An 18,430-nucleotide genomic window follows, 5' to 3' on the forward strand; every position below is an offset into this window, starting at 1 on the left:
TGTCAATGGGACATCAACATTACAACTTTTGAAAAAAGATTTTGGGATTTTTTTTTGCCTTTTTGGGTCCAAAATGTGGATTATAATTGGTCAGTGAAGAAAACAACAGTTTGGACATGAAGTTCAAGGTGTCCTGAAAAAAGGGACCCAACTGGGCCATTGTGAACATTTTTTTCTTTGAAATATAAAGGCAACATCAAATGCATGCAAATTCAGCCAAATTTGGCTTAGGTGTTTTACTCACCAAATATTTCTACACTAATCATGTTATACACAGTATTAATTACTTTTAAAAGTTTTTAAAGTTTTATTTTCTGTTTTACACATACATGGTTATTGGTAATTACAAGTAGTCTTGCTCATGTGCTTTTGTTGTCGTGGCAACAAAACAGCAAACACAGGCTTCATTTTGGTTTGTTGCTTGGTTAAAAACAGTTCTAGACCTATATACATCTAATACAACAAGAGAATACATGAAACATTCAAAGGGTAAGTTTTTGTAAGTGAACATTTTAGCAGACACATGGTTAAAAAGTTTTATAAATATGTACACTATGGAATTGTGCTGGCATCAGAAAAAAATGTGGCACATTGATTATTCTTTTAAAACAACAACTATATTTTCTTATCATTCACACCTTCTTGTTTGCACTTCACCATTTTGAAAAGTAAAAAAGTTCCACCCATCTCGGAAACTTGGGTATCATAATAAAATATCAGTTCTGAAGCAGAAAATATGACTTGAGGGTGTGCTCACATGCAATTTTGGACTCAACAAGTTGAATTTACTTTTATTTCGACACCACCTGAAGGCAGCAGCAGTTTCAGTGTTGTAAGTGGTAAGTTGACAATACATTTGTCCAATAATGACTTGGTAACCGCTAACCGATATCCCGTTATTGTCCAACTCCCAAAATCCGATACCGATTTCAAACTGAAGCCGATATATGCCGTCGTGGACCTAACATATTGTCAGGAAACGGGCGGCAGGTGGTGTGTGGACCCAAATGCAGGGAAAAAGAGGCGAGGCAGATTGACGGTGCAAATATGATTTAATTAAGGCAAGCAAAAAACAAAGTATCAACAAATAATGACAAGATCCACAAAAACACCGCAGCAAACAAAACTCAGTTTACTAACAAAAGGCTGGGTATCAAAAACTTACTGAGGGGAACACGAGGGCTTGGAGAAAACTGGCGAGAACAGGTTCGGACGTGCACATGGACATTGACAATGACGCAACAAGGACTGAAAACAAACTGGGAGCTTATATACACACAGAGACAAGGGGTAACGAGACAACGAGGAACAGATGGGTGACACAGAAGGATGTAGGTTGGTGGATACACTAGGAGCAGGTACAACAGGTGAAATCAATGGGTAATCACAGGAACACACTACGAGGGAACCAACACAAAACCTAACACATATTATGGCTAATTGTATTGTGATGCCCCACTGGATGCTTTAATAATGATAAATGTAACAACTTCAACGTTTTCCAAATAAACATTCTGTGAAAAATAAGAGAACAACGGCTGAAGTTATGGAAAAAGTGCCTATATTGCAACACCATATTTAATGTTGAAATCAAAATCAACAACACAGGAACAAATCAGGCTCTAAAGAGAAGTCAGACGCTCGAGTAAAGTTGAATGGGCTTTACTATGGTCATCTTCCTCTTGACAAGAGCACTGATACTTTTTTTGTAACAGTGAAAACAAAAAAACATAGTGTCAATAACATGGAATAAACTGACAAAATAAAGCAAAGTACATCACGTTTCAATTGAAATAGCAACTGGTAGTACAGCCTGCAAGCAATGAAATAATGTAACCACATTTTACCACGAACGAAATATACTCATCTCCATTACCATTACACTGTACAAAGCTCATATAAAACAAAGGAAGAACATAACGTACAAGCCATACTTGTATAAGGTACAAACAACGTGGCGAGATGGTAAGAACAGCTATGGTACACTGGTTGCAGACGTTAGCTTGTCCATTTAGCTCACGCTATTCGCAATGAGCTTGCGTCGCCATATGGTTACGTATGCAGAAAATGCTGGAATCTATTAAAAGTAAATACACCTATGCGCTAGCAGGGGGCGACAAAACACCAGAAACATAGGAAGGCAATAAGTGGAGATGAAAGCGCTGCCATATGCATATTGGCCCAAAACCGATGATGAAAAACCGATGACGATATTATCCGATATCATTTTAAAATGCTTTTATCGACCGATATGATCGATTTGACAAAGTTGCAGTGTGGTTAATGTAAAGACTACTCATTTTTAGTAACTCTGGTTTAAAAGTCACTTTCAATGGCAGCCAATGAGGTCTTTTTGAAATGTGTTTTATATTGCAATGTTGGTATTTGATGAGTTTTGGTCCCCCTAAAAACGCGGTGGTGTAACAGTTTTGAGTGTGTGTGTGTGTGTGGGGGGGGGGGGGGGGGGTACAGCCTCCTGTAGTCCGCCCATAGTGATGAGTCTGTGTAAATGCCAACCAAGCGTGTGTTATTTTCTAAAAACTCATTAGCTGCTATTGTGGAATGAGGGAATGATTACTTTCAGCCCGCCTAGTCAGACTGGATCGGACTTCTAACGCCATCAGTGGTACTGAATATTGAGTAATGACAGCAAGTCTTTCCAGTTTAAATGAATTGGACGTCTGTCGTTGTCAATGGCAGGCAAAAAAAGGAGCACATCAAATGCCGTTGTTAAGAATTCAAGCTAGTATATATGTAATATTGATCAGGGGTGTCACTAGGTTTTAAAAACAGGGGGCTTAGCCCCCAGGAGAGGCACAGGATGTAAGTGAACGTAGTAGCGCACAAGCACAAAACTTCACAAACAGCTAACAAAGACTGATAATTAATTATTATTATTATTATTGTTGTTGTTTCAGTCTATTTTTTAATACAGTAGAAAAATAGGAAAAAGATGGCTCTGATTGGTAGATACAGGGATCAAAACAATGCTAATGATATAAAATGCTATATTAAAAAATATAAATATGTACAGTATATATGTTATATATAACGTATAAAGTGGGGCAAATAAGTATTTAGTCAACCAATAATTGTGCAAGTTCTCCCACTTGAAAATATTAGAGAGGCCTGTAATTGTCAACATGGGTAAACCTCGACCATGAGAGACAATGTGGAAAAAAAAAAAAAAAAAACAGAAAATCCCATTGTTTGATTTTTAAAGAATTTATTTGCAAATTGTGGTGGAAAATAAGTATTTGGTCAATACCAAAAGTTCATCTCAATACTTTGTTATGTACCCTTTGTTGGCAATAACAGAGGCCAAACATTTTCTGTAACTCTTCACAAGCTTTTCACACACTGTTGCTGGTATTTTGGCCCATTCCTCCATGCAGATCTCTAGAGCAGTGATGTTTTGGGGCTGTTGTTGGGCAACACAGACTTTCAACTCCCTTCACAAATTTTCTATGGGGTTGAGATCTGGAGACTGGCTAGGCCACTCCAGGACCTTGAAATGCTTCTTACGAAGCCACTCCTTTGTTGCCCTGGCTGTGTGTTTGGGATCATTGTCATGCTGAAAGACCCAGCCACGTCTCATTTTCAATGCCCTTGCTGACGGAAGGAGATTTTCACTCAAAATCTCTCGATACATGGCCCCATTCATTCTTTCCTTTACACCAGGGGTGTCCAAACTTTTTGCAAAGGGTGCCAGATTTGGTGTGGTAAAAATGTGGGGGGCCGACCTTGGCTGACGTCCTTTACGTAGAACAATATTTTTAACCAAATTTTAGCAAGCCATTCAGTGTGTCACATTTGCTTAATTATTTTTTTGTCTTTCGACTTTCGGGCTCTTGCGAAATACTGCTTCTGTGACATTAAACTAGCTTCAAGTTGCTTCAATATCTCGCTGCGTATCTTCCCTGTAATCTTGTCGTACATGTCAGCGTGTCTTGTTTGGTAATATCGCCTCACATTGAAATCTTTAAAAACAGCGACGTCTCTGCAAATGAGGCAGACACAGTTTTTGCGTATTTTAGTGAAGAACTAGTCTAATTTCCACCTACCTTGAAGCGTCGGCCGTCACAGTCAATTTTTTTTTTTTTTTGTAGATTGTCACCATTTTAGAAAATGGAAGTAATGGGTAACACGGAGTAATGTTGCGTAGCCGTTAAATCCCTAAATTTGAAAAATAAGGTCCTAATGAAACCTTTTTTTCAAATTTGTAAAAAGAAAAGTCAAAATGAATATGTGTAATAAGCGCTCTATATCTATAACCCATGCTAAATCATGTGATTTTTTTCTCATGGAACCTGCAGATGCATGTGTTGACTTGCATCCATCACTTTTTTTTCCAAAAAGAAATGTCAAAATTCTGAATTTGTCTTAAAATCATGAAATTTTAGTTGTATAAAATGTGATACATTTGGCAATAAAGGGTTAAAGTGCTGCTGCCTTGTAGTGGGTAAACGAGGGGCAGCATTTTGAGTGTAAGCTACTTCATATGCTGGTTGCAGTACTGCTGACCAATTCATTAAGTCTGTGTTCGGGCCAGACGTTATTGATTTTATGACAGAGGCTGGGGGCCGGATGAAATTTGACCACGGGCCGCATTTGGCCCCCGGGCCGGACTTTGGACATGTCTGCTTTACACAGATCAGTCGTCCTGTTCCCTTTGCAGAAAAACAGCCCCAAAGCATGATGTTTCCACCCCCATGCTTCACAGTGGGTATGGTGTTCTTCGGATGCAATTCAGTATTCTTTCTCCTCCAAACACGAGAACCTGTTTTTCTAACCAAAAAGTTCTATTTTGGTTTTATCTGACCATGACACATTCTACCAGTCCTCTTCTGGATCATCCAAATGCTCTCTAGCGAACCGCAGACGGGCCTGGACGTGTACGGGCTTTAGCAAGGGGACACTTCTGGCAGTGCAGGATTTGAGTCCCTGGTGGCTGATTGTGTTACTGATAGTAGCCTTGTTACTGTGGTCCCAGCTCTCTGTAGGTCATTCACTAGGTCCCCCCGCGTGGTTCTGGGATTTTTGCTCACGGTTCTTGTTATCATTTTGACGCCACGGGGTGCGATCTTGCATGGAGCCCCAGATCGAGGTAGATTATCAGTGGTCTTGTATGTCTTCCATTTTCTAATAACTGCTCCCTCAGTTGATTTCTTTACACCAAGCGTTTTACCTATTCTAGATTAAATCTTCCCAGCCTGGTGCAGGTCTACAAATTTGTCTCTGGTTTCCTTCGACAGCTCTTTGGTCTTGGCCATAGTGGAGTTTGGAGTGTGACTGACTGAATGTGGACATGTGTCTTTTATACCGATAATGAGTTAAAACAGGTGGCATTAATCCAGGTAACGAGTGGAGCCTCGTGAGACCTAGTAAGAAGAAGTTAGACCTCTTTAACAGCCAGAAATCTTGTTTGTAGGTGACCAAATACTTATTTTCCACTCTAATATGGAAATAAATTCTTTAAAAATCAAACAATGTGATTTTTTTTTGTTTTTTTCCCCACATTATGTCTCTCATGGTTGAGGTTTACCCATGTTGACAATTACAGGCCTCTCTAATCTTTTCAAGTAGGAGAACTTGCACAATTGGTGGTTGACTAAATACTTATTTGCCCCACTGTATATATTATTGTTATAGTGTAGCGTCTACAAGGCAACGCTAACTTGGTGATAATGCACACTCAGCAGGAAAACAGCACATTATTTTAATTTAATTGTACTCATATGGATGCCCTGAACTGTGTGTAATTTTTTTTTTTTTTTTAAAGTTGTCCGAGAATTTAAGATGATGCTCGCCACACTAAATGCTCATGCTAACGCTCCGAGCCAACTGTCATCATTATCATCACGTTTGCAATGGCGTCACCACCACTTTCCCTCCTCACCCTCCCACTCTTCAATATCCAGACAGCTGTCAAAATCCGACAACTCACCTTTCATTCAACCATACTACAGAAACGCGCACATTCACATCATATTTAAAGTGTGTATGACACAAAAAAGCATGTTTATTTCATATTTCACGCAGTGTTTTATGCTCCTGAATGAAATGGACTGCTTGGATGTGTTTGGAAGTGATTGTTTTACATATTCAATTTTGAATCCCACACCATGAAAATGAGTGACTTCCAGCTTCAGTCTCAGGTTTAGGACGAATGCGAATGTGACTTCACCAGGGTCGGCATCTTACAATATATCAGCATTCAGCTGATTTTGCGGATTAATTCGTTTATTTTTCGCATCACGCCAGCCAAACAGCTGCAGAGAATTGTTCTTGGTGCAGAAAATCTGCACCAGGGTGACCAACAGCGTGTGAGCCTTTTTGGGTTCCATTTCACCGCTGATATTGGCCAAAACAAGCCCTACAACTGTGGGAGCATTTGACTTATGAGGAAGTGAGTAAACATTGTATATTGTTTTATGTCAAATACTAGGATCACGGCACACGTTTTCATACGGCAGTGGCTTGCATTTTGTGGCTGATTGTCCACTGAGAATGCCACTCTGCGTGGCTTGTTTGCCCCCCCCCATACTCGGCTTATTGCCCTCTTCGTGTGTTCTGTCAAATTTTCAACCCCATCAGCAATTGCAACTTGTGTTAAAAATGGCCGCAAATACAACGATTACAAAGTAAACACTACAAGCTTTCTTAAAATAAAGGACTATTTACTTACGTTTGATCATGGACGGACATGTAGAAAAGTTCTCCTCAGACACATCCTGCCATGTTAGGTGCACAACAACTGCACGCTACTCTCTCACTGTTTACGTCTTCGCTGTGTAGTAAAGCATTATTTTAAGCCATGTCCGTGTTGACCATGTGGCAGCTACGCGCTCCTCCGGCGTCGGCCAGTTTGTCTGGCGGTACTCTCCAGCTGCTTCCCCGGCGAGCTTTCCAGTCCGCAGCAGAGGAATGAGCTGTAACTTGCTCGCCGCTGAGCGGGTTGCGGATCGGCGAAGACAATCGACAACCCCGCTGCCGTGTGATATGATCCGGGCTAGTTTTGTGTGATTTTTCGCTTTGAAAAGCGAAAATAAGACTTTGAGACGTCACTCGGTTCGCGTTAGCATGTCGGCTAGCTATCATAAACATACCATTTATTTAGACATTGGGGAAAAATACTTATGTTAAAAAGAATATCCTGTAAAAAGGAGTAGAGAGACTGAAACAATGACATTTTGCGGCTCTCTTCGTCGCATTTACCTCCTTCTGAGTAATTCCTCCTCAATGGGCTGAATTCTAAATCAGATGAAACCATGACCCTGCCAACGTCATCCACCTGTTGGGGACGCTAGAGCCCTATAACTTTAGGCATGGCTAAACGGCGGCTTAAAAGACTCATTCCTCGTGATTTGCGCTTTGCCAAATTGTTGCATATAGTCGAATCGTCTCAAAATATGATTCACATAATAATGCTATTTAAGACTTTTTTTTAATCCTGTCGTATGCACTTTAAGTTAATAATAATAGGTTATATGGTTATTGATTTAAACTATTACTCTGGCAACTTCATAGGGAATATGTCAGCATTTTTTTGTAATTTAAAAAAAAAAAAAATTATTTAGGGGGCCTTGACAAAATTTTACTACAATAGACCTGACGACGCCACTGCTTATGTTAAGTAGTCTCAAGAGAAAGCGAGACAAAGAGAATGATAGAGCCAGCCAGAGTATGAAACCCATGCAGTAATAATAACTCAAAAAGTACAAAGGCAAAATCCGAAAGGTAAGCTTGAAGACCAGTGAGACTACTTTTGACAAAGGTAAACCATTGACGAGACTAATATACCTGGACAGACCTATACACAAAGTTGTGACTTTACTTGAGATTGGCAGAAACTAAATCAGACTCAAACCCAAACAAGGACACTTTTCAGAAAATCACCATGAAAAACAATGAGTGATTTTGGTGGGAGTGTAACTGTTAATGAATAGTTCTTGTATTAAAATGTTTTAGTAATTTGTTAAGGGTTAAAAGAAGACTGTGTTTATTGTTTGTTTGTTAATATTGGACACAGTCATTGTTTTTGGTTACCACTAGTCTCGCGAGATTTGCGTGGTGTGAGTTACAGCGAGCCCTGCTCTCGCCCAGACACAAAGGACTTTCATTAAGCCACTCGCAGCAGCAGAGAGAGTCGGCCAGCTTCTTAAAAATAAACAGGTGCTAGCTGCACAAGGTATTTTCCGTTATAATTTTGTATGTATAATGTGTTTGTAACTTGGTAATTGTACTATTATTTTGTGCAATAATAATAACAGATCAATAGGTGGCGGTAGAATGCTATTGCAAGTTGCCAACCACCCGTATACACGGAACGAAGTGGTCTACGCATGTGCAGTGTGTCTCTCTCTAATTTAGAACATTTTGGCGCCATTGTTGTTGCTGTTGTGGTACCTGACGCCTTAACTCGGAAATAAAAACAGCAACCCGTTATGTGTATGGCTTGCGATAAAACACATGCGTTTATTCCGCCTACATTCTTCTCCGTAGCGTGAAGGCAGCCCGTAGGGTCTAACGCGGGATAACTATTACTATCACATTGTGCTTTGAGGGTACGTGAAATGGAGCCGGGGGACCGATATACGGTTAGTAAACGTCTATTCTCTCCATTCTTCCTGCATTCGTGTCTGTTTTTGAGTCCCGTTAGCCAAATGAAATGGACAAAAGCACGTTTGAAACTAAATGTTTCCCTCTTTGTCTTCAGAGAAGGATAACAAAGAGGAGGCTTTGGTATCGGACTACCAAACAAGAGTAAGTAGCTAGTTATTACATATGCTTTCAAAGCCAACATACTAAATCTCATGTTTCCAGTGAACCTAAAGGAGCCAGGCTGTCATTGGGAGACGTCGACAGGATGTTTGAAGACTACGGTAAGTCCATTTTAATTTTATTTTGGCCATTCCGTTTAGTAGTAAAAGTAAAATTTCGGTTATTTTGAAGGGGGGGGGGGGCAATTATTTATTGGCATTACAATGAACTTTTCTTACATGAAAGTGTACTTAATTAGTAGGCCGTAAAGAGTTCAAAACTAGTGATTGCTGTCATTATATGTTTTTGACAAGCTGTGGGTATGGAATCTGCCAGGCTATTTACACATATTTACGTCTACATTTCTTCACCAGTCTTAATTACAGCTTCTTACTTAGCCAAATTAGCTGGATTATTACTGAACACCTTCTTCTATAGACAAGTTTCCTGAGCGAAATATGGGCGGCTCCATCTTGGAAAATGTCTGCTCCGAACTTCCGGTTTAGAAAGAACAACATGAATTGTGGTTGAAGTAAGCAGTGTGTTGACAAAGTTAAAACTGCTAAATCAAGCCATAGGAACCCACGGAAGCATGACGTAGATGAGACGTAGATGAGTTTGTATGATTGTTCTTATCACTTCATTGATCATTCGTGGACAAAATTAAAACCAAACTGTCAGCCTGCGTTGACGTGAGGTAAATTGATACGCCCGTCACTTGAGTGACCAAAATGAGGTGTTTGAGGCTGTGAGTCGATCGGGTTACAGTTTCTTTGTGTAGATTATATTTACTCCGTCTTCTCAACTATAATGAGAACCAACACGGTAGGACAGTATAACCCAGAAACGTCAACGGCGTGACAACGTGGCCGCCGCGAGAATGCAGTGAAACGCGGGCGTTAAAGTCAATCAGCCAATGCACACCAGTCGCAATGCGGTCACGTGTTAGACGTGTCCCAGAAGCGGCTCAACGCGACGCACGCGAAAAGAAAGGCAGAGTTTATTTTTTGCCGCAAGACGCGACCCTCCTGCGTCAATACTACTACCATTAGCTAGGTTCGGGCAGACCGGAAGTCACTCGTGTAAAAATACGGTGGATCCGGTCGATTTTCAAACTAATATGCAATCGTAACCCACTCTTTGAGTCCATCAGATCTCTTGAGTGGTAGATCGGGGCATAGTTGACTTGTCTTTGTTGATTTACTGCTGTCTTCTCTGCTATAATAATAACCAACACGGCCCCGTGTTCAATACAAAACCCTCCCACCACAACAAAACAAGTAGGAACTAACACTCACATAGGAACTAAAGTTATACAACATAAAATATACAATATAAATGAATACTACATCACATTTGTAAAATATAAACAGATAATAAAATAAATTGTAGCCCATTTAAATAAAATAAATTGAAATGAGCTAAAACACCTGTAATTAAATAATAAGAATAATACACAGATCCTGCTTACACAATTAAATTTATTAATTTCTGTGTGGCGCCTTAACTTGAGAAAATCCACCAATAAAGCTTTTGAAAACCGTTCATAAGAAAAAAAAAAAGATTCATTGAGGCATTTCATTTGTAAAATACATGTTAAAATCTTTGTCTTTGGGATTGCTTTTCTCTTTTGCACAGGACTTCTTTTTTCGTCTTTCTTTCAGAAAGAAAGCTGACCAATACGCTGGGTCTGAAAGGCAAATTTTTGTTGGATTATCTTTAAATACCCACTACTTTTTGAGCAGAATTCTAGCTTTGTATAGGCTAATAATGTTCCTTTTGTTGAAAGCACAAAGGTGTGTAATAAACAACAAGCACATTTAGATTATGCATTTTGTTTTCTTACTGTACCGAAAATGAACCGAACCGTGACCTCAAAACCGAGGTACGTACCAAACCGAGATTTTTGTGTACCGTTACACCCCTGTATGTCTTTTTTAAAAAATTTTTATTGCAGATATTGATCACAAGAAAGCATTTGGACAACATTGATTCAATTTCTTGTTTTATTTAAAACAATTGGTGCATGTGGAAAACATGTCATTAAATCGCAATTTATAAAATTATTCAAAAAATAGCATACAAGACTGTGATATCGGACAGCAGAGCTTGAGAGCCACGCCAAAAGTCACTGTCTGTCCCAGCCCCTCGGCCGGCCCCGGGTAGTTGTCGTAAATACTATTAAAGATCATCATAATTACAATCATCATCGTAATTACAATACCAAAGGCAACAAGTCGTTTCATGCGGAAGATTTTAGCTTTAGTATTTTTTGAGCACCGAACACATGAAAATGCAGGGATAGGAAGAACATACCTTCCATAAAACAGCGGCAACATGGCTACAAAAGCACACGGTCTTTGTGGTGGCACAAACTTGGTTCCACATCTGCCTTCATGAACATGTTTTCCTCCCCTGTCGTGATGATGGCAGATGGATGCGATATTTCCGAATGATCTTTTCTAAGGGATTTTGATGAGTAATGTTAGTCTAGCGCCACAGTTGTTTTGGATGGAGAAATTCTAAAACGGAAGTTGCTAGCAGACATGCGGAAGTAAAGCGGAAGTACCTCGGAAACTTGTCTATAATTGCCCCCAAGTTTTCACTCGGGTTTAGATCTGAAGAATTCTAGGGCCAGTCCAGAATTTCGACACCTTTCTGCTGAAACAACTTCATGATGACCACCATGGCCTTACAGCAAGGCTTGTTGAAACACATTGTGAATGCTCATAAATACTCAACCGTACATCATAGTTCTGGACATGTTTCAGGTTGATCATTCATCAGCTAAAAAACTAAATCTCCTTTCTTTATAAGCCACCTCCTCACTTTATAAAAATCTATTTGGCAATGATGTCAGTATTACAATATTTCTTTTACATTGATATTTAGTTACACATTTGTTCCTAACAGATTATAGGGAGTGCACCCCCACACCTCTTCAACTCTCAGACTCAGACAGCGAGGAAATCCAGCAGGTGCCACGTACTACGCCACTGGATCTAACAGCTAAACCTACAGGGGTACTTGTAAAACTTAATATTCGTTGTTATATATAACAACTTTTAGGGGCCTTGATGTGATTTTTTTTTTAATTTTTTTTTTTTATCAAAGCAACCAGTGAGTTAAGTGCCAACAACACCACATTTCACTTTTTTTCCTCCCCCGTTGTCAAAAATGTAGTCTGGTGAATGTGCTTTTGGGGTCAGTGGCTCTGCACATTGCTAAAGACAAAAAAATGGATTTAAGAGCATATTGGACATGATTGAGCCAATGTATGGCAATGTGATTTTTTTACACTATTATTTTCCAGACATTATTTCCGCCATTAACGAAGGTCTTAAGTTTTGCGGTTTCCGTTTTGAAAAATACTTTGAGCTACCGCCTTTTGCTATTAAAGTTATATATTATATTTACACCATTGGTATTGTCAGTCCCTTTAAACGAAACCAAACATGTTTTCCTTTATGTTGCTGTAGACTCCCAAAGAGGACTTACCACGTCCTGCGACACGCACGCCAGGTCTTGAACTAAACAATGGTATGAGACATTCACACTCCTAAATCATGCCAACATTTACAATAGTTTCCACATGTAAGTTTTTATAATATTCAAACATCTGTTTAGAAGGGCCAACGAAGACATCCAGCCCACTAGACGAGAACAGTGATGGGAATTCTCCACAGTTTGAGACTAACGAGGAAGCCAAAAGGCTGTCTCCTATCCTTTTTGACCATCAAGAAGAAGGAAACACAGCAAGGAATAAGCCGAATTCTGGCGTGTAAGAATTTGAGAAAAAATTTTGATATGAACCCTGCCACAGTTGTGAGAAGAAGCAGTACTGACAGGGGCAGAATATAAGGGATTGCAAGCCTGTAAGGGGTCCGGTGTGAGGGCGTAACGTGGGCGTGGTTGGGCGAAGGGAGGGTCAAACAGAAAAGTAAGATGATGTGTGGAGCTGTAATGTAGTGTTTAAGGGTTAAAATTGCTCTGCCAGCCACTTTGTAGTGTTTAAGGGTTAAAATTGCTCTGCCAGCCACTTGGCTAGTTTTCTGGATGGCCCGCGCAAAACAATTAATTGCACCCCACACGTACACAAGGCGTTGTTTTGAGAGGCCTGTGAAAGTGTGGAGGCAGGGCCGTCAATAGACTTACAGGGGCGCAGGGACAAGAGACCATTATAGGGCCCCCCGCACCCATGCCACCGGCTTGTCACGACAACATAGGCTGTACTTTTAACGAAATGGAAGCAATGACAGTGTAAATTTTCAATTTATTTAATTTGAGATGGACAGTTAAATTTAACAGACTGTAATGTGTTGTGACACAATATAAACAAACAATTTCCATCTATTGTCCCATGTAGGCTACAGTACAATACAACTGAGAGTGCTATGCCTGCCTGCAACAAAACAGTACAACTAAACATCCTGCGGCTGCCCCCTCCACATCCCTGGGGTTATCAAGCTCTCAAACAGTGATGCGCCTAGATTTTTTGACAGCAAAGTCATTTATAACGTCAGTGAAATCCAGTTTTTGAGCAAGCTCACTTTAGATGGAGACCATAGCTAGGTTGTTAAGCCTGCCTTGTGATATGAATGAGCGTAGCTAGTTTTTTATTATTTTCATTTTACTGAAGGCTCGCTCTCCTCCAGCTGCAGTCACTGGCAAAGACAAGAAAATGCGTAGTAGTGTGCAGAGACTAACATAAATACTTTGTAGACCCATGCCAGAGATGGCATTAAGCAGGTCTAGTGGTCCCAGGTCCTCTTCAAATGATTCGCATTAGTGTTTGCTATAATACACAGCGAGTTGTAAACCCAAGATAAATTTCAGCCGCCGGGCCAAGGTCTGTTCAGCCTTTCGCACCTGCTCCCCCCATAAGTAAAATGTTATTTAAAACTTAAACTTCTAAAATTAAAATGAATAGAAACAGAAAACACTGGTTAAGACCCCAGGTAACAATCAACATTTTTTTTATCTAACTCTTTGAATGCCATTGATGGCAACAGACGTCCAATTCATTTATTCTGGGAGAAATGGCTGTAAATGCTTATGTTTCAGTGCCAGTGACACTGGGACAATTACATTAGGACATTCATTCATTAGCCCCTTCTAGTCAAAATAGATTGGACGTCTAGCATTGTCAATGACAGCCAATGAGTTAAAGGAGTGCCCTGTTAGGGTTTAACCAAAAAAAAAAAAAAAAAAAGATTGTTCGTGCATGAAAGGGTTAAAATGCGGGTAAAATAAGTAAACTTTTTATACGTTCTATTCTCGCCTTGTTTTAACCTGGTTGTCAGTGATCTCAGTCCCTTCTTTTGTTTACAATATTAATAACAATTCACATCTTACAGACATGATGACATGGAGCCTCCCCCGAGCAAGGTTGTCCTTAAAAGGCCCACCTCCGCTCACAAGAAGAGACTGCAGACACCTTTGTATGGTCTATAATGCATTTAACTCATTGGCTGCCATTGACGGCGAAAGACGTCCAGTTCATTTGAACTGGAAAGGGTTAGCAGCTATTTTTCACTGCGAGCCCACCCAGTTCAAATGAATTGGACAACTGTCGCTGTCAATGGTACTGAAACAATCATTCACTGCTATTCTTTTATTCATTTGGATTTGTGCTTATTGAGTTACTGTCATGCTGAAAGATGACTTGGACTTGTCGTTATTGTTTGTATTAGCAAGTTATCACAGGAGGAACCTAGCATGTCCACTTCAGAGAATGGCTGTGAGGACGTTCACATGGAGTCCACGACAAAGAGCTTGCCACACCCAGTGAAAAAAGACATCGGTGCATTTCTGCGTAAAGTTCTTGACTCTAGTCAACCGAAAGCCAATCCGTGAGTTGACCTGACATTTCCTCAGGGAGACCGTTGAAATCTTTTTCAAAAAACACTTGAGAGCAGAAGCCTAAATAATATTTTATAAATATTTTTTATTTTTTATTTTTTTTATATTTCAGGACGACCCTGACGCCGGTGAAAATGCCTACACCCCTTCCTGAGTTAGATGATGATTACCAGATTCTGGAAGATGATGTGCCTATATTCTTTTCCATTCCCTCTAAATCCAAGACTAAAGAGCGAACAAACAAAAAGTCCATTAGTGGCAAAGGCAACTCGATGGACAAAGGTTCCACGGACAGCTTGCGGGAGACAGATGTACCGAGCAGGAAGTCAATCCAAGACCAGAAGCCCCGCAAAAAAACAAAAAAAAGCCCGCGAGTGCATCTTGATACCCCTGACAATGAGAAGCAAGAGAATCCACACAAGATGGGTGAGGAGCAACTGAAGGAGGCTGACAATCAAACAGAGAACCTCAAAGGGATGGGAAAGAGTACAAAAAACACCATAGACAATACCAAGAGAAGCAGATCGGAAGCAAAATCAAAAGAGACGACTGTGCAGCATCAACAACCCAGCAGTGAGAAGGATGCTGATCCTCACCCTGATCAGGCTTCTCCTTCAGGTAAACTCTGCTTGTTATTTATCATGCTAGCTTTCACTTGTCGAAGATGTACAGGTTGCATTTGTGTGGATGTGTTATTAGTGCAAAGGTATCTGATAGATATCCACATAACAATGAGCCTAGGACAGATTTTAAAATATCAAAATTGGACTATTCACACTGCATTGAAAGATCAGTTATGGGTCACATAAGAGCAAAGAAAACTGAATTGACCTGCAGTGAACGTACAGTGGGGCTAATAAGTATTTAGTCAACCACTAATTGTGCAAGTTCTCCCACTTGAAAATATTCAAGAGACCTGCAATTGTCAACATGGGTAGACCTCAACCACGAGAGACCGAATGTGGAAAAAAAAAAACAGAAAATCACATTGTTTGATTTTTAAAGAATTTATTTGCAAATCATGGTGGAAAATAAGTATTTGGTCAATACCAAAAGTTAATCTCAATACTTTGTTATGTATCCTTTGTTGGCAATAACGGAGGCCAAACGTTTTCTGTAACTTCACAAGCTTTTCACACACTGTTGCTGGTATTTTGGCCCATTCCTCCATGCAGATCTCCTCTAGAGCAGTGATGTTTTAGGGCTGTCGTTGGGCAACACGGACTTAACTCCCTCCACAGATTTTCTATGGGGTTGAGATCTGGAGACTGGCTACGCCACTCCAGGACCTTGAAATGCTTCTTACGACTCCACTCCTTTGTTACCCTGGCTGTGTGTTTGGGATCATTGTCATGCTGAAAGACCCAGACACGTCTCATCTTCAATGCCCTTGCTGACGGAAGGAGATTTTCACTCAAAATCTCTCGATACATGGCCCCATTCATGCTCTGTATGCAAGCGGGGAAAGCGGCACAAAGCCAAAAAAGCGCACCAGAGTGTCCAAAACATTGACTTATTTCAAAGAAATAAAGGAGGGTACACTGTTGTGTCCTGTCTCTTCATTGCCAAGCTTGGCTGCACGTCGGCCGTGAATAAACACCTCAAGCGCCGTCACCGTTTGTAAAAAAAAAATTTATTTCATTTTTTGTACACCAGAGGGTGCTGTCGCTTTACTAAATAATAATGTTTCATTGACAATGGGCCTATAAGTGCTATTAGTATTGCCAACTGAAAGGTTTATTTCATGTTATGGTTTATTTTATGGTATAGAAAATTATATAACGTTAAAAGGTCATAAATATATACAGTATATACAGTGATTGCACTCAAGGAAGAGATTGTCAATGATAAGGTAATAAATTAAGGTAAAGGAAATTCATATAGGCAATTCATTGATATATAAATAAGGTTTAAAACGAAAAAGGTGAAAAGTTTTCGTTAATTTCTAATTGTGTTGTTTTATTTGTGTGCACCGTAGCTCTTACAGTGTGATTACATCAAGGATGGAATAAAAGTTGTAAACCATCAGTTTAAGAGACCATCTTTTCAATCGGGATGCTACACTAGTTAATTCTATCAGCATTTGAAGTCATTGTTTATTTGTGATTTATTATTGTTATTTACGTGTTTATTTGTACTTTAGTAAATAATTTAAGTGTTCCAATATGTTTTTTGTGAATTGATAAGCGTCAACAAAAATTTCATTGCTAAATTAGTAAACAAACAAAAAAAAATTTTTTTTTTTTTAAATTATTAGATTAGTCGACTAATCGTAAAAATAGTCGGCTGACTAATCGGGAGAAAATTAGTCGTTTGGGACAGCCCTAGTGTCTTTTATACCGATAATGAGTTAAAACAGGTGCTATTAATACAGGTAACGAGTGGAGCCTCGTTAGACCTCGTTAAAAGAAGTTAGACCTCTTTGACAGCCAGAAATCTTGCTTGTTTGTAAGTGACCAAATACTTATTTTCCACTCTAATTTGGAAATAAATTCTTTAAAAATCAAACAATGTTATTTTCTATTTTTTTCACATTCTGTCTCTCATGGTTGAGGTTTACCCATGTTGACAATTACAGGCCTCTCTAATCTTTTCAAGTAGGAGAACTTGCACAATTGGTGGTTGACTAAATACTTATTTGCCCCACTGTAGCCTTAGAGACCTAAAATAATTAGTTCTCTTCTCCAGAAAATCTTTGTAAAGCCAAATAATGCTGCATTTTTATTTTAGAAAGGAAATAATAATTTAGTCGTTTGGAAAGAAAAGTAGTTTTTATTATTTTTTAGAGGTCTACATGTTCAGTTAAAATAAGAACAACTACAATTCTTGTTACATATTAATCTCTTGCCTAAACATTTTAAACACAATACCCCATTATGATGATGTGAAATACTTTTTGGGGAAATTTTGCACATTTATTAAACATGAAGAACGAAGAAATCACATTTACATAAGGCAGAAAACACTCAGTTGACTTGAAGTTCCGCTCTAAGACCCCCAATTTGGCCATCTTTCAAAATTGTCCGATATGCATTTGTGATAAATCATTGGAGAGCTTAAAATCTCAATTTTCTGGGGGAAGAAAAATTTTGAACAGGAAGGCATTTTTAAAAAAAGAACCATTTTTTAAACAGCAAAACCCTATTTGGAGGTGAGAACACGTGAGAGCAGAATTACAGACGCCATGACTTCAACAAGATATTATCGGGTACTTAGCTTGTTTCGATCCAAAAACTCCATGTAGCATGTGTCACTGAGTGCCAAGACACAGCTGTGAATGGCCACAGCTGGATTTTTGCGGGATTTTATTAGTGAAACATTGTTGTATAACAAGGGTCGCGATGCAGAAAGCGCAGACATCAAGGAGTGGTCGAGATTTTGTTTTTCATATATTTACCCTTTTAAACGTTTTTTTTTTTCCTTTTCCTTTTTTTTTTTTTTGTTTTTGTTTGGAATCGATTATTTATCATTTAACATATCGGAGAAAATGCGACAGTAACCCAAAAAATACAATTAAGCGATAGTTATGAGGTAGATATCCGTGAGGTTTTTTTACAGACGCCATTTTTTCATTGTGACATAATTTGTTTAAAAGTTTAAAATATGTGAATGAATAATTTTTTTAAGTTTTTTTTTTTTTCAAACGACATATGAGACATCAATTAATGATTCTAAGCTAAAAACGACAGACATTTTGAATAATAAATATAATTAATTACCTTCGTTTTATGGCTGGGTTGAAACAAAAGCGATAGCACGACGTCTATAAACGGGGGTTTTCAGGGTAAAATGGACAAATTAAAAA

At 39.1% G+C, this 18,430-nt stretch overlaps 1 protein-coding gene across 5 annotated transcripts in view; it reads left to right on the top strand.

Annotated features, from left to right (window-relative positions):
* The first annotated feature begins 379 nt into the window (after window positions 1-379).
* The window catches only part of si:ch211-161h7.4 (nucleolar and coiled-body phosphoprotein 1), a 28,658-nt gene continuing 10,607 nt past the window's right edge, over window positions 380-18,430 (top strand). Inside the window, exons 1-9 of one of the 5 annotated variants that reach the window (XM_057835101.1) lie at window positions 380-489; window positions 8,720-8,766; window positions 8,827-8,885; window positions 11,677-11,786; window positions 12,243-12,303; window positions 12,391-12,544; window positions 14,121-14,204; window positions 14,457-14,615; window positions 14,738-15,243. In XM_057835101.1, coding sequence (XP_057691084.1) covers window positions 8,870-8,885; window positions 11,677-11,786; window positions 12,243-12,303; window positions 12,391-12,544; window positions 14,121-14,204; window positions 14,457-14,615; window positions 14,738-15,243 — 1,090 coding nt within the window. In that variant the 5' untranslated portion in view covers window positions 380-489; window positions 8,720-8,766; window positions 8,827-8,869. Of the gene's footprint in view, window positions 490-7,596; window positions 8,601-8,719; window positions 8,767-8,826; window positions 8,886-11,676; window positions 11,787-12,242; window positions 12,304-12,390; window positions 12,545-14,120; window positions 14,205-14,456; window positions 14,616-14,737; window positions 15,244-18,430 lie in introns of those variants that run through there. The other 4 variants (XM_057835099.1, XM_057835103.1, XM_057835102.1 and 1 more) reach the window with 4 other exon arrangements.

The sequence above is a fragment of the Corythoichthys intestinalis genome, chromosome 4, assembly GCF_030265065.1.
Source record: "Corythoichthys intestinalis isolate RoL2023-P3 chromosome 4, ASM3026506v1, whole genome shotgun sequence".
In the NCBI taxonomy this organism is placed as follows: Eukaryota; Metazoa; Chordata; class Actinopteri; order Syngnathiformes; family Syngnathidae; genus Corythoichthys; species Corythoichthys intestinalis.